Genomic DNA, 15,056 nt, shown 5'->3' with positions numbered 1-15,056 from the left:
GACGTTATATCCGATCCTCACCACCGCAAGCAAGAAATCTAAATCCAATGGCCAGCCAAGCAGTCAACTCCGCTAACTCCCAGTGTGGTTCTCATGACTCGTATTGGACACATCAGGCGCTGACTGGCAGCTTAGAACAGACCCCAGCGACCACGCTGCTTTCCAGAATCCCTCCTGGCCATGCGGTCACGGTCGCCGCGGCCGTCGAGCTGCCGCAGGCTCTCCATCTTCTCGAGGACCAGCTCAAGCAGCTCCTTGCGGCGGATGACCTCGAGGTGTCGGCGGATCTTGGGGTCCTCCTTGGCAAACTTCTCGATCTGCTCTTGGGACAGGTGGCGGCCAAGGCGGAGGTCTAGCTCGCGGGGAAGTTGTAGTAGAACTCGGAAAGGAGCTCAACGTTGAGGAAGAGGACCGCAGTGGAGGCCAGCTTGGTAGCGGCAGCGTCGAGGAAGACCTCGGGGCAGTAGTACTTGTTCTTGAGGTTGGCGCACTGCTTGGACTTGACTGCAAGCAGACGCATCTTGATGATGTCAGCTCTGTCGCGAAGGAAGACAGCCTCACGTCCTATATTATAATTAGCACTCGTCTCCCCAGGATCTCTTCATTTACTTACCCTTGCCCAGAAGAGCCGCACTAAAGCCACCAGCGCCGCTTCGTCCATCACCCTCCACCACAATCTCGCCCTTTCGAGCCTTGTCGACAAAGGCAATGACCTCCTTCAGCTTTCGTCGTCCACCGACAGTATCCTCGAGTCGCTTCATGGCTGCCTCGCAGTCCTGTAGCTCCTTCTTGAGAACACCACCGACGTGGTCTCGTCCCTTGGCCCATTCTCTGTCCTCAAGTTCAATCTCAAACTTGTATGGCTTGATACAGTTCTCCACCTGATCGCTTGTGCTGTAGAACCGCTCATTAAGGATGGTAGAGGCAGCTTCCATGATAGCCTGGCGAGCGAAAGGATGGGTGGAAAAGCTGGAGTGGGCGATGAGGGAATCAATATGGGCCTGGATCGAAGATGCAACAGCTGTCGTCGCCAGACGTCCAACGCCGAGCTTCGTAAGTGCGGAGGTGGACGCATCGAGCTGTCGGTGCCAGTAAAGGGAGTCGGGATCAGCCTTGGGAAGATCCGCCAGGTTGTCGAGGTCAGGCTTGGCCAACGACAGATCATCGATGGGCTTATTCCAGTACCTAGCTGCAAGCAAGTCAAGAACCTTTTGGTCCAACTCCTGCTTCAAGAGCTCATGCATCTGAGGTCGGCCGAATTCTTCTGCGAACTGCTTGAACGAGTGCTTGAAGGCGTCAAGGCTTTCAGCGAGGTACGACTCAGCTGAGAGTGGGCGATCATTGTATTGCACCTTGAACTCGTAGGTAGCCTCCTCCAGCTCTTGTCGGATAGCGTCGCTTGTGCCCTGCAGGCTAGAGGACATGGTCTGCTCCAGAACATGCATGAGCTTCTTGCGCAGCGTTGTGGTTCCCACGTTCACGCCGGCTTCGGGGCCAAACTCCATGGGATGAGACGAGAAAAAGGCATTCTCGTTCCGGACAATGTCGGAGAGAAGGTTTGTAGAGCCGATCTTGAACAGACCCTGGCTTTGCGGAGCCTTGGGCACGACACCAACGTAGCCCAGCCTCAAGGGGTACTGCTGGTCGTTGAGAATGGCAGCACCACGCACAGGGTCAACCAGATCCATCTTTGTAACAACACCAATGGTTCGCTCGCCTCGGGGGTCAACTCTGCGGGATGCTCGCAGAGCAGTCGAGTTCGCCAAGTCCACATCGGCGGCCGAGATGGCGAGAATCACATTGGGGGGCTGAATGTACTTGTCGCAGAGCTCGGTAATCTTTTGCTTCAATTGTAACGGCTGGTTTTGTCCGACAACTTGAATGTAGCCAGGCAGGTCAATGAGTGACAGGTCAGGAACGTTAGGGGAATAGATGGTGAGATGAATTGGGTCATCAGAGACACACTCGGTGTCGGGGACAGCAAGGTTGAGTTCGGTCAATGTCCTCTGAATAGATGAGAAGTCTGTGATACGTCGTAGGCCGAGATCGGGGAATTCGCCATACTCCTCCTTGGAAGACGGAGTGTTGACGAGGGTCAGCTCAATCGGTCGTCGGGTGACCATGTTTGAGCCCTTGGGAAGAAATTCGTGACCAACAATTGCTTCCAGAACAGAACTCTTTCCGGATGACTGAGAGCCAATGACGACGATCGAGGGAAGGGTCAGGGTGCTCGACTGCCCAATCTTCTGTAATATGCTTCGAATCTCGATCATCTTCTTGGTCAGAATCATCATCTGGTCGTCCTTGGCCGCCTCTTCGCCATCACGAGGATCATCAGTGTTTGACTTCTCATATCCATAGGCGGCGGCTGAAGCGCCGGCGACAGCTGCGGCACCAACTCTGCTCTGCTTTGGGTCACCGCCACCGCCTGAGCCGCCGGATCCACCGGTGCCGATATCTTCATGAAGTCGAAGGACTTGTTTGACCCAATCGGGTAATTCTGCCTGTTCTTTTGTATTTTCCCAGCCCTGATGAATCTGCTCAGCAATATCCTTGGCGCCGCCGAAGAGGCTCGACGCAGCACCGGTGACCGTATCGGTGGTAGTGTTGAAGAGGTTGATGGCGAAGGTACCGGCCTCTGGTCACGAGTCAGTATAACGACCCCAGATCATGATTGAAGGCTAAACGTACGAGCAGCTTGATATTGAACCCAAGCGAAAGCACCGATAGCTACGCCGCCAAACATTGCTGGCACTCTGAGAAACTTGACCATGAGCTTGGGCAAGAATCTCGCAAACGAGACATTCCTAGCGGTGACGGCATTGTGAAAAGAGTTGCCACCGTACCACATCCGCTTCCGAGTCGCTCGTATCGTTGCATCGGCCTGGAGGAGTCCGCCCGTAGAATGACGATGTAGATGTCGAGCAGGGTGAATAGCCGCACGTCGAGCCACAGGCCGGAGCCCTGCAGCGAGGACTCGTCCGCTCATGGCTGTGGATCGCCGTCCGGTGATGTTCGAGGCTCAAAGTCTTGGTGTTGAGGGCCGTCGACACGCCCGAGTTAAAGTTGACAATGGCCGGTAAGAGTGTGTAGCATCCAAGATCGAGTCGTTATCGGGTGGTCCGTTTTCTATCGAAGTTCTGATATCATTCAAGTGCTCATCCATCTGCCAATGCAATGCAATGCCGAGGAGGCATTGATTTATTAGGTAAGCGAGATCCACCCACCAAACTGGCGGGACGTTAAGCGCATGCCAGCAAAACCGAGGCGTAAGAAAAAAATGGCAGGTGCTAGGCTTATCTCCACGTGAGAGGCCGATAAGACTGACCGTGTCGCAAAATTTCTGGTGTCGCGGGGACTTTTTGGGAAGCCTCTCGTGCTACAGAGTAGGTCGCTCCGATCAATTCTTTTGCCCCAACGCCGTCAAGATGGCGATCCAAAAGAAGCACGGCAAGGGCCGCTTGGATAAGTGGTACAAGTTGGCCAAGGAAAAGGGCTATCGTGCTCGAGCTGCCTTCAAGCTTGTTCAATTGAACAAGAAGTATGGCTTCCTGGAGAAGAGCAAGGTCCTTCTGGATCTTTGCGCTGCTCCTGGTGTAAGTATTGCGATTCCTGGTCGATCGACTTGAGCTCACATCTCGCAGTCATGGTGCCAGGTTGCAGCCGAGGTCATGCCCCCCAACAGTCTCATCGTCGGTGTCGATTTGGCTCCGATCAAGCCCATCCCCCGAGTCATCACTTTCCAGAGCGACATCACGACCGAAAAGTGTCGGGCTACAATTCGACAACATTTCAAGACATGGAAGGCCGATACCGTGTTGCACGACGGTGCTCCCAACGTTGGTACTGCCTGGGCGCAGGATTCTTTCAACCAGGCGGAGCTCGCACTTCAGGCCATGAAGCTGGCAACGGAGTTTCTCATCGAGGGAGGTACCTTTGTGACCAAGGTTTTCAGATCGAAGGACTACAATCCCCTGCTATGGGTTCTCAACCAGCTCTTCACCAAGGTCGAAGCAACCAAGCCCCCGTCCTCCAGAAACGTCTCGGCCGAAATTTTCGTTGTCTGCAGAGGCTACAAGGCCCCGAAGAAGATCGATCCTCGATTCCTCGATCCCCGAGCCGTCTTTGCAGAGCTTACTGGCGCGACACCAAACAACGAAGCCAAGGTCTACAACCCTGAGGTCAAGAAGCGAAAGCGAGACGGTTACGAGGAGGGTGACTACACACAGTTCAAGGAAATGCCGGCAAGCGAGTTCATTCAGACTACGGACCCTATCGCAGTTCTCGGAAGCTACAACAAGCTCACCTTCCAGCAACCCCTGAATGGCGATGTGGCACTGGCTGCGCTGGATAAGCTCCCCGAAACCACTCCGGAGATTCGAAACTGTTGTGATGATCTCCGAGTGCTTGGCCGAAAGGACTTCAAGCTCCTGCTCAAGTGGCGCTTGAAGGTCCGGGAGATCTTTGGGTTCAAGACAAAAGAGACTACAACAGAGGAGCCAGAGGAAGTGGCTGAGGTTGAGTCTATGGACGAGGAGCTCAAGATCCAAGAGGAGCTGCAAGCAATGAAGGACAAAGAAAACTCGAAGAAGAAGCGAGAGAAGCGCAAGGAGAATGAGCGGAAACAGCGAGAGATTGTTCGAATGCAGCTCAACATGACTGCTCCTATGGATATCGGTATGGAGGAATCTGGTCCTATCGGTGAAGGAGCCATGTTCTCTCTCAAGAAGGTCGACAAGACGGACGCCATGCGACGGTTGAACCGTGGTAAGATGGCCATCGTCTCAGGCTCGACTGCCAGGAAAGACCAGGACAGTGGCCTTGGATCCTCTGGGGAGACGGATGAGAGTGACACTGAAGAGGATCGCCTTGAGCGGGAACTTGATTCCATGTACGACCAGTTCAGAGAGCGCAAGTCCGAGGCTGATGCCAAGTACCGGGCGAAGAAGGCGCGCAAAGAACACGGCGATGATGAGTGGGAAGGATTGTCTGCGGATGAGGCACAGGAGGAGCAAGATGATTCTTCAGAACTTGATGAGGATGACGACTCATCTGAAGACGACGACGAGGGCCCTTCATCTGGGCTTATCCGAGACCTGGACTCCTCACAGGGTGCCAATGGATTGTCCAAGAAGGCAACGGCCTTCTTCAACCAGGACATCTTCCAGGGACTAACAGGCATTGTTCCTGAGCCCGAGGAGGAGGTTAACGCCGAGGACAGCGCTGACGAAGAGATGGACCGGGCTGCAGAGGCTGCTGCTGCACAACAAGCCAAGAACCGCAAGACCAAGACACCTCCTGCCAAGCAGGAAGAGGTGGCGCTCGACTCTGATTCCGAGATGGAGGATGCTGAGGACGGGTTCGAAGTAGTTAAGCGGGATGAGGAGGATGACTGGGACCAGGACAAGCGAAAGGCCGATGGCCGACTTGGTAAGTTCTCTGCTCACTTTGGCATGAATAAGGACAGGGAGCTAACATGTTCAGATATCGATATCATTACGGCCGAAGCCATGACCCTGGCACACCAGCTCGCCACAGGACAAAAGACAACTCACGATGCCATTGACGACGGATTCAACAAGTACGCTTTCCGAGACCGCGACGGCCTACCTGAGTGGTTCATCGATGATGAGTCAAGACATGACAAGCTCCAGAAGCCCATCACCAAGGCTGCCGCCCAGGCTATCAAGGAGAAGATGAGGGCCTTCAACGCCCGCCCCATCAAGAAGGTGCGGGAAGCCAAGGCTCGCAAGAAGTTCAAGACTGCGCAGAGGCTGGAGAAGCTCAAGAAGAAGTCGGACATTCTCAACAACGACGAGAACATGACGGAGAAGGAGAAGGCGGACAGTATCTCCAGGTTGATGGCCAAGGCTGCCCGCAAGAAGCCCAAGCAGGCCGCCAAGCTCGTCGTGGCGCGTGGTCTCAACCGTGGTATCAAGGGACGGCCAAAGGGTGTCAAGGGTCGTTACAGAATCGTGGACCCCAGGATGAAGAAGGAGCTGAGGGCGCAGAAGAGGATAGCCAAGCGGAAGTAATAGGTAGATATTTTATTGGCGAAAATAGATTTGGGACATTTGTTATTCTGCGCTTGCTTGTGCACGATTTCCCAGGCTGATGTCACGAACGAATGCCGATGTAGGATACAGGGGACCGGTAAAGTCCAAATCGTACCTGGACAGTATTAGTTCCTACGATCACGAAGAGTTGGATGGGTATTACCAGTAGTTGACAGCAAGGACAAAGCCTTCATCCTCTTCGGCGCACGACTGCGATACCTTGTGATACCTTGGATGCATGAGTATCTTGAGATCAACTTGGATGGATCATCTTACCACATGGCTGGGAGGTACAGCATGTCTCCCGGGTTCAGAGTAACTCGCAGGGGTTTAGCCAGGTGTGAGAACTGCGTAGCATTCTGCTCCGGCTTCTCGGGGTCCCAGATAGCAAAAGGTACAGCCTCATCATCCGAGTCCATCACAAGCTGCAAGCCGTCGTCCCCCCGCTTGTAGGTAGCAGGCCTCAAGGGCTGCTCGTTGACGCAGGGATGGCACAGCGAGGGAGCAGGACAAAATGCTTTCTTCCCAGGACCTGGACGTAGATGTTTTCGTAGTTGTCCTTGTGCATTGCCGTGACTGACTTGGAGTTGCCGATCCACAGATTGACGGCGTCAGGGCTCTTGTCCAGTGCTATCCTGGCGAATGGGATATCCTTCTGAACGTCTGAGAAGAGGGTGACGTACTCATCGCGGAGATTGTCGTTCTCTAGGACCTGTTCAGTATAAGCCAGTTTACGGAATACAGATTACTTGCGAGTTTGTGCGTATCGAATCTCTGCATCACTGGGAAAGTCGGGATCCGTCTCTTGACGAACAACATATTCGAGGAGCTCCTCAAAAGGCTCATCTTCGTAGTGGGGTTTGGCAAAGACAGGGGAATCCTCGCCAGGAGGAACGGTTGGCATATCCGCATTGCTATGTGATCATTAGCATACATCCCTTACTAGGACATGTCCGCATCACACGAACCCGTAAGGTGTCACAGCAACGTTGACAGATTGACCCTTGAGCGCAGAGAGTAGATAAGCCGAGTTCCATTCCCGACAGGCCTTCCACGAAGATGCCCCATTTCTAATCACGAATGGCGTGTTGCGGGCAACATATCGCATAAACTCGAGTGGACTAGGCTCTTCATGAAGCTCATCGATAACGTTACTGTTGAGCTCGTTAAAGGTCGAGATGAGGTTCTCAATAGCGGCGTCTGCAGCCCCGCCCGAGTTACCCTTGGGCTTTGCACCGGTCGTGAGATTCTGGCCAGCCAGATGCTGGTTAAAAAAGAGGCCGTTCATGGTTGTTGGCCCAATTTCAACGTGAGGCCAAAGTTGAGTGAGTGAGCTTATGGTGGAGTGAGATGTTGAACGCAACCCTCCGCTACCAATGAGAAAAGCGGCGAAAATGCAGGTCGGCCCGTTGCGGATGAAGGACCCTATAAATCCAACAATAGGATCAAACGCCCCCGGCAACAATTATTTTTGACAATTGGGGTATAATTGGGCTATAAAAGCTGGGAAAGAATTATCACTCGCTTTCGCCGATTGGTGGGTGTGTTTTACGTGCTTTCAGCGTTGCACATAATGGATCGTAGGGTAGGTAACCAGAGCAGTACAAACTCAGACTTTCCATGAGCAAAACATCACATTTCTTCTCCCCAGGATGCAAAGACTGGTCGAAGAGCAAGTCTATACTGAACACTGGTTAAAAATCGACAGTTTGAGACCTAGACACCCTTTCTTGGTCGGACACCTGAGCTTGAAACTTGGACCAAGGAATGGAGCCAAGTCCCGAGATATCGATTCTGACTGAAGACATTCAATTAATCATAACTTCAAGAAGTGAGTTGACCATCACCTGTCAATTCGAGCCTTTACCCCCCATTGAAATACTTTCACGTCTTAACGAGTTTCTAGAAGGTTAAAGCCTCCCCATTCCAGGTTGCCCGCGTTTAAGGCTGGTGATCGACCCTAGTGCCGGAACCTCCCGCGCAACTCAATTACAACCTGCACCTACGATACAAAAAACTTGGCTATTTCACAGGCGCCCATGCCATAACAGCTGAAATAAATGGTTAGAGGAAGCTAGAGAGGAATTTCGACTTGTTATAATAAGGATTTCCATAGCCTAAGAATACTACTAGATACCATGAAATGCACAGATGCCGATAGAGATTAACAAATGATAATCTCAGCGGCATGCCAAGTTGGTGTGTCTATATCTGCTCCCATCTATACGCGGATGGGCACGGACACACAGACACGAGTAGGGCCAGGTTCGAAATGGCTTCTATGGATGACAGGAGAATGTTGTGCATGAAAGGTAACATCCCATTCCTTCTCATCGAGGTCAAAGCCCTGCCAGCTCGCTTCCTACCTACGCCCCCATCTCGAATGCAACGCCACCATTGCAGCAAGCCTTGCGGCCATTAGCTCCCATCTCTTGGGGATAAGATAATGCCACAGGGCCCGCAAAAGCCTGAGCAACCACCAACTCCTTGCGTGGGAATGCCATTGCGAGAGAGACCCGCGACACTTGCCCCAAATTAAGGGTCACACTCCCACGCTTCAAGTCGAGACCCGAACCGATGGCAAGAATGTGGGGGTCCGAACCGTGTCGGCGAATGTCGCGGAGTAACTCGCATCCTTGAGCGGCAGAGTGTTTAGACTTGAAAAGGTCTTAGAATCGCCTCAGCTCAGTCTGAGTTGAAGGATGTGTTACCATTATGATCACTCAACCGAGCTGAGATTCGAGAGAGAAAAAGGAGCGGGCGGAGGCGATCAAGGTTACTAAGATTTTCAAGCCCAAGTCCAGGTCCAAGGGCCCATCCCTTTTCGGGATAGACAGTTTACCTGGTGGCTTAAAGAGTACATGAGGGTCGAGGAGAGTTGAATTGCATTGACCAGTGTGTTCAAGAGCCAGGAGGGAGCAGGGAACACTGAATGAGGGGAAGCTGAGAAAGAACAAGCCCAAGCATTATTGCCAGGCCAAGTTCATTAAAGACTCTGACTCCTCCTCGGCATTCCAACAGATTGCCAACTGTGTACCGAGATCAAAAAAAGAAAAAGAAAAGGCGGCTTGACTTCATAGGAATCGCTCAGGACGGGAAGCAGGGACATGGGTGTCAGGGGGGTTACCGGAATAGTGCGATGCGGTAGCATTAAGGCTGGCAAAGTGCATTCCCTGCCTCAAAGGGTATCCTTGGCCTTCACCACTGGCTTGATGTACGATTAATTATCGTCCAACGACCAATAGCCAGCGTCGCATATTCCCTTACCAAGCTCGTCGTCCCGTGGACGAGCGGGTTTCATTTCAGAGCATTTACCCATCCAAGCTTGTGCAACCGCCAAGTATCACAAAAAGGGCTTTGTGAATCCAAACTGGGACACGGCGGGAAAGCAATTCACGCTACGTGCCAGGTACGCTGCGAGTACCTCAGACCGCCGCCTCCGTGTCGTTGGGTTAAAGGTATACCGTCTGTAGCTATTGTGGGCCATTGCATGGATGGCCCAGGACCCGGGTCCAGGTAAGGTACATGTTTTTTCTTCCATGTTGCATTCTGGAGGCGGCGATGGGCGTTAAACAGCTGATCTTTTCGCGGGCCCTTCCCCGTCGTCGAAAGCCCATTTTCGTCATTTCTATCGGGTATTTGTTTTAGTGGTGTTTTCACCCCATGTTTTCCCCTCGGGAGCTCCCCCTCTCTCCCACATGCCATTCCCTCTCTTCCAAGGCAGGTACCTTGCTTGGCTCACCTCGGTCGATCACTGGTTCCTCTTAGAACGCGTCGACTGAGGACATTTGCACACGGGCCGCGCGCCCAGAGGCTGCGGATGCCAATGGGAACCGGCAAGAGCAGCCCTTAGCGGCTTGTTGATCTCCCTTTCTCTTTCCCTTCTGGGTTCCAGTTTCTTTTCATCTGCGAGCCCCCATCCCCAACTCAACTCACCGTACCCCGATCGGTTTTCCCTTCTTGCTCCTTCTCTTTTGAGTGTCCTCCCATCCTCCAGGTTCCCGCCAACCTGCCATCCCGTCCACGGGCATTCCCTAATCCAATTCCATCCCCCCACCTGCCCAAACCCAAAACCCAAAAAGACGGGAAGGCACCAGAAGTTAAACAGGGTCGAGTAACAAGGAACAGCCTCGTGCCTCGCCGTCATCGCCGCTATCCATCTTAGCCCAGGTTTTCCCACATCCCGTAGCGTCCAGCTGCCAATTTTCCATCCTCCATCACCATCTCGTCACCCTGAGATCTGGACGATCCTCCACGCTCAAAGGCCTCTGTCTCTCTTCACCGCGTCGCCATTGCCGGGAACTCATCAAAGCTGACGGCAACACCCTTCCCGCGATCTTCATCATCTCGAACGACACCTTACCTATCCTCACGGGCCATCTATTGTCCATGCCAGCCACCTTCTCCCAAAGCCACACCCTGTCCTTGTCCTCCCAGTGTCGCTGCCAGTCCAGCGCCGGCGCCATCGAGTCTCGTGACCTGATCTGCGCCAAAACTGGCCTGACCTGACGACACGGACGCTTGCGGCGATCGCTAACACGAGCCTCATCGCCTCCTGGTCATCGTCTGCGGTCCTTGGCCTCACCCTCGTCCTGTCGAGCATCGCCTGGTTTCCCAGGTGGCGCAGCCCGCGTTCGCACATCGCACCACCACATCATTTCCTCATTATTAGACATTCAGTCCATGTCACGCCAACCGCCTCTTGACGCATCACGAAGCTTAAGCTACTGCTTCATTCCCGCCTTTGCTGATCTTTCCACCTTGGACTCACGAATTCGCACATGGGACAGTAGGCGGTATCAATCTCACCTCCCGTCCTCATGATTTGGTACTTGTTGTACCCACTCCGAGGGTCAGTCATGTTTGTTCCGAACTCCCACGAGCTCTTCCGTCTCCTCCATCTCCGTCTCCGTTCCCCGCTCCGTTCCGCCCTCAGCTCACAACCCGCCACAGAACAACGGAAGCGCCGGTGCTTGCGCCTACTCACCCTCTCCGTCATGGACTCTCTCGGTACGGGTCTTATGCCGCCAACCATGTTGTCACCACACTCCTTGTCTCGGTGGTTGTTGCCACCATGCTCATCTACCCTATCCCATACCTCTTCACCAGTGACTACGTCAACGGGGCTTCCAACCTACCTCACCATGCCTGGACCGTCGCCCAGCCTTTACCCTATGGCGCCAGCATCAATCCCGATGTCATGATGCGGTCTATCTGGGTTCACGGGACTTATATGCAGGCTCTGGACAAGGCACTTCTTGCTTCCGCCTTGGAGTTACAGGATGAACTACTCGGCAAGACTGAAAACTTCAGCCCCGGCCAAGCTCATCAAGTCCCCCGCAAAACTCCTCAGCCAGGCACAGATCTTTCTACAAGTCAGCGCGATGCGTTCCACGCCATTAACGGGTTGACCAATCAGTCTTGGTTCTTCCATTCTCCTCTTCAGTATTGGGACTGCACCCGGGAGCGCATCTTGGCGGATCCTGATATTTTGGCAACTGTGAACGACAGGAAAACCCAGTCGACCTCGGTCAATGTTACACTCAGGCATTCCATCGTCTTCAGCGGCAAAAGATTCGAAGAACGTCGTCTCCTCGCCGCAGACGCCCTGGTCATCACCCTCGTTTATCTTCGAGATTCGCCTGTAGGGAAGCAATGGGAGAGAAAAGCTGCCATGCTCCCGGGCAAAGTCTCTGAGAAATGGGACATCTACCCTCCCAGCGGTCGTTCCATGGCAAGTCAGCTCTACGAGTTCCAGTTCCGTCCCATATCTCGCCAGGATTCAGTCATTCTCGCCGTAGCTTACGGCTTGACTACCATTTACTTCCTGATGAGCCTGTCTAAACTTCGGGCCTTCAAGTCCAAGTTTGGTCTTACCGTCACGGTCATGGCTCAGATTGCATTTTCTGTCATGTCAAGCTTTACCGTCTGCGCCATCTTCAGGCTTGACTTGTCCCGCATCCCCGAGCCGCTTACCCGCTGGTTGTGCTTGCCATGAGCCTCGAGAACATCTTCAGGCTGATAAATGCTGTCATACTAACCCCTGCCGAGGACTCGACGAGTAGCCGCATCGGCCACGCCTTTGGTGAGACTGCGTATACGGCTATTGCCAGCTCCATGCAAAATGTCTTTCTTTTGCTGATGATATCACGTTGGGTATCGGCTGGCGTTTCGGCATTCTGCATCTTTGCTGCCGTAGCCATTGTTTTCGACTTCTTCTATCTCTCAACCTTCTTCCTCTCGGTCTTGAGTGTTGATGTGCAGCGGACGGAACTCAGTGAGGCGCTTGCAAAAGCCTCAATGCGACACAACCGTGGCGCATCTGAATTCAGACCTCGCACCACATGGGAGCTTATACTCCAAGGCAAGGTAACAATGTCAACTCGCATTGCTGGCACGGTCATTATGCTTGGTTTTGTTATCATTGCACAGTGGCACTTTTTCGAGGACGATACCCTGTTGCATTTCCTCGTTCACCTCTATCGACGCCAAAATATCCCGGAGAGCCCAGAGTCATCTCGGACCTCACTGGATGCTATTCACCAAGCACGAAGCCCAAAGTCGTGGTTACGGCTGCAGGATCACGAAACAGCTCAGGAAATCATCAGCATCATCAAGCCCCAGGCGCACAGTTATGTTGCCCGAGTCTACGAACCAGTCGTCTTTGTTATGAAAGGCTCAGACCGTATGCCGAACTACAAGGAGCCTACATTGCTCCCAGCTGTGTATGACTTTGTCAATCACCAGCTCACACGGTTTATGGTTATTGTCATTGTGGTTGTTGCGGCCGTTCGGTTACTTACAAGTTTTCTCCTGTGGGAAGATGAGGCAGATGACGACGATCGCCACTCTGACACAGACCCGACGTTGGGTGTCAAGTCTTTTACTGGAGGTCATGTGCTTGACATCGCGATGCTGGCGGCTGCTCCTGACGGCCATGTGGTATCAGTTGGACTGGATCGCCTGATCCGTGTGTGGGATGTTCGCCCCGGGGGGGTACACTACGTGGTTGTTGACGGGGAGCAATCAGATGATGCTCCTTTTCCGGTCCTCGCCATGGCCATTGATGACCACTCCAAGTGGCTCGCAATTTTATCCACTTACAAGGCAGCGCTATGGAATCTGAAGGAGAAAACCTGGGGACCTTGGCTATCCGTCGACCTATATGGCCAAAAGCCCGAGGCCTTCTTCTTTGGTTCCCCCGATCCGCATACCGACATCCCCAGGCTAGTCCTTGTGCGGAGAAATGGCACATTGACCGAGTTTGTGCCCGATGCTGGTGAAGGGGCAGATTTTGGAGTTTGCCGGAGCCCCTTAACCTGTGTCCGACCCCTTATTGAAAAGCGTAGGTTCTGGCTTTCCTCTGGGAGTACATAATGAGAGCACTGACACGACATCGTTTCAATAGGAAGCAAACAGACAGCGCCATTAGTCGCAATAATTACGGCATCTCGACGAGGGTGTGTTCACGCGGCAACTCGGGAGACGTTATCATGGAACTCCCGTAGTGTTCAGCTGGAAGGCTTGGAGCAGGACGAGGTGCACCAGGTAGTCCCGCTCGCCTCATTGGGTCTCTTCTTGATCGCCGGTGTCAACCGTGTTCATCTCATCAACCTTGACGACTACAGTCTTGTCCACACATTCTCCACGGAACGCATGAGCCAGCGGTCTCTTCAAAGCGCATTTTTCAATCGACAGTCCTCGCAGACAGGGGTCAAGGGTCTGTCATGGTTCATTTTATGTTACACCGAGGTAGATTCGGGAGATTGCGTGGTACAGACATATACACCCCCGGGTGAAAACGACATGATTTGTTTTCACAGCTCTGCTACGCCGACAACGAGGGGCTGGTGCTCGTGGGAATCAGTCAAGGAGAGCCGGAGACATATCGAAAACCCAGGCTCTTGGAGTGTTCTATCAGACGGTAGTGTGGTAGGGATACGGCAAAAGTCAGCTCGAATTCTCGATATCGAAAGCAACGGGAGACGCAAGGCAGAAGGACTTCGGCATCGATCTCCGCGCAAGGAGGCGGCACGAGACCTCTTCGGACGGTGGGAGGTATGGACAGCACCACAAAGCGGTCAGCTAAGGACGGACGAAACACGACCACTCTTCCAGAACGACGAGAAGGCAGGGCATCTTATTGTGTCAGACCTGGGACCAATGGTCCGAGTGGGGCAGCGATCTGTTGCATTCAGCTTTGGAAATGTGGTAAAGTTGGTTACAGTGGGCGGCCACGAACGGTTCGAGAGCAGCATAGAGGACAAAGCTCTTGAGCACCTGAATGTTGGAAGCAGGCGTCGAAAAGCAGGCGCGATGGTGCGGCCTAGAGCGTGGACGTGATGGAGCAGACGGGACAGCGTTTCAGTCATAGGACATTTGGCGTTTTGCTTTTAGGCAACTTTACATTGGACATTGGGTGCATAACGGTCTGGTTGGAATAGAAGGAAGGCGTACATGTGGTCAATCGGTTGTATAGCTCGTTCGGATGATTCCCCAACTTGGGTGGAGTACAGTTCAGGGGAGCTATGAGGACAGGCGTCGTACATGGGTTCAGCCGGCGTCACATGCCATAGACGGTGGGAAACAAAGCTCATAGACGTGAGCTAAACGAATACATTGACTTGTTTTGGCCTTTGACTTGGACGTTGACATTTGAGAGGATAGGGCTGGAGAATTCAGCTTGAGGTGGCACCCACAGGCTGAACCGGATCCATATGGGTGCTGATGGTTCTGCAGGTAAGACTTCAGTGTCCTTTCCCAGGCCCACTGTAAGCTAGGGCCATGGATGTCTAAGACAGCTGCAGAGGCGGAGGAGCAAACGTTTGAAGGGAACCTTTGTTTCACATGGTCTCTGTATCACAGTGGCAGACTTTGGCGCTTTGGGCCTGGTGCGGCAATGCCGTCTCTTGACGTGCAGGAGACGGGTCCCTGCGGACACTGTATCTGTTACAGTAACGATGGTCTGCCTGTCGGTTGGTCATGATTGAGGACGAGACG

The 15,056-nt window shown here is 53.3% G+C and overlaps 5 protein-coding genes across 5 annotated transcripts; 2 read left to right on the top strand and 3 right to left on the bottom strand.

Annotated features, from left to right (window-relative positions):
- Positions 1–131: 131 nt before the first annotated feature.
- MRS44_012777 (uncharacterized protein) lies at positions 132–2,989 on the bottom strand (the record flags this gene model as incomplete). The annotated part of the gene is made up of 4 exons (XM_065618910.1): positions 132–356; positions 413–564; positions 614–2,638; positions 2,692–2,989. 4 exons carry the CDS (start codon positions 2,987–2,989, stop codon positions 132–134), a joined length of 2,700 nt encoding a protein of 899 aa, XP_065474982.1.
- Positions 2,990–3,428: 439 nt separating this feature from the next.
- Positions 3,429–6,035, top strand: MRS44_012776 (uncharacterized protein; the record flags this gene model as incomplete). The annotated part of the gene is made up of 2 exons (XM_065618909.1): positions 3,429–3,596; positions 3,645–6,035. The coding sequence occupies 2 exons, from the start codon at positions 3,429–3,431 to the stop codon at positions 6,033–6,035; spliced, it is 2,559 nt and encodes an 852-aa protein (XP_065474981.1).
- A 42-nt stretch (positions 6,036–6,077) lies between these two features.
- On the bottom strand, positions 6,078–7,344 carry MRS44_012775 (uncharacterized protein; the record flags this gene model as incomplete). Its single annotated transcript, XM_065618908.1, has 6 exons — positions 6,078–6,171; positions 6,220–6,285; positions 6,333–6,526; positions 6,589–6,768; positions 6,871–6,970; positions 7,025–7,344. The coding sequence occupies 6 exons, from the start codon at positions 7,342–7,344 to the stop codon at positions 6,078–6,080; spliced, it is 954 nt and encodes a 317-aa protein (XP_065474980.1).
- A 1,078-nt stretch (positions 7,345–8,422) lies between these two features.
- MRS44_012774 (uncharacterized protein) lies at positions 8,423–8,770 on the bottom strand (the record flags this gene model as incomplete). The annotated part of the gene is made up of 2 exons (XM_065618907.1): positions 8,423–8,713; positions 8,768–8,770. The coding sequence occupies 2 exons, from the start codon at positions 8,768–8,770 to the stop codon at positions 8,423–8,425; spliced, it is 294 nt and encodes a 97-aa protein (XP_065474979.1).
- A 2,360-nt stretch (positions 8,771–11,130) lies between these two features.
- On the top strand, positions 11,131–14,399 carry MRS44_012773 (uncharacterized protein; the record flags this gene model as incomplete). The annotated part of the gene is made up of 3 exons (XM_065618906.1): positions 11,131–12,008; positions 12,074–13,401; positions 13,465–14,399. The coding sequence occupies 3 exons, from the start codon at positions 11,131–11,133 to the stop codon at positions 14,397–14,399; spliced, it is 3,141 nt and encodes a 1,046-aa protein (XP_065474978.1).
- Between the last annotated feature and the right edge of the window lie 657 nt (positions 14,400–15,056).

Source organism: Fusarium solani, assembly GCF_023522795.1.
Source record: "Fusarium solani strain SB1 chromosome Unknown bctg00000008, whole genome shotgun sequence".
Taxonomy (NCBI): domain Eukaryota; kingdom Fungi; phylum Ascomycota; class Sordariomycetes; order Hypocreales; family Nectriaceae; genus Fusarium; species Fusarium solani.
This window is presented reverse-complemented; position numbering and strand designations above follow the sequence as displayed.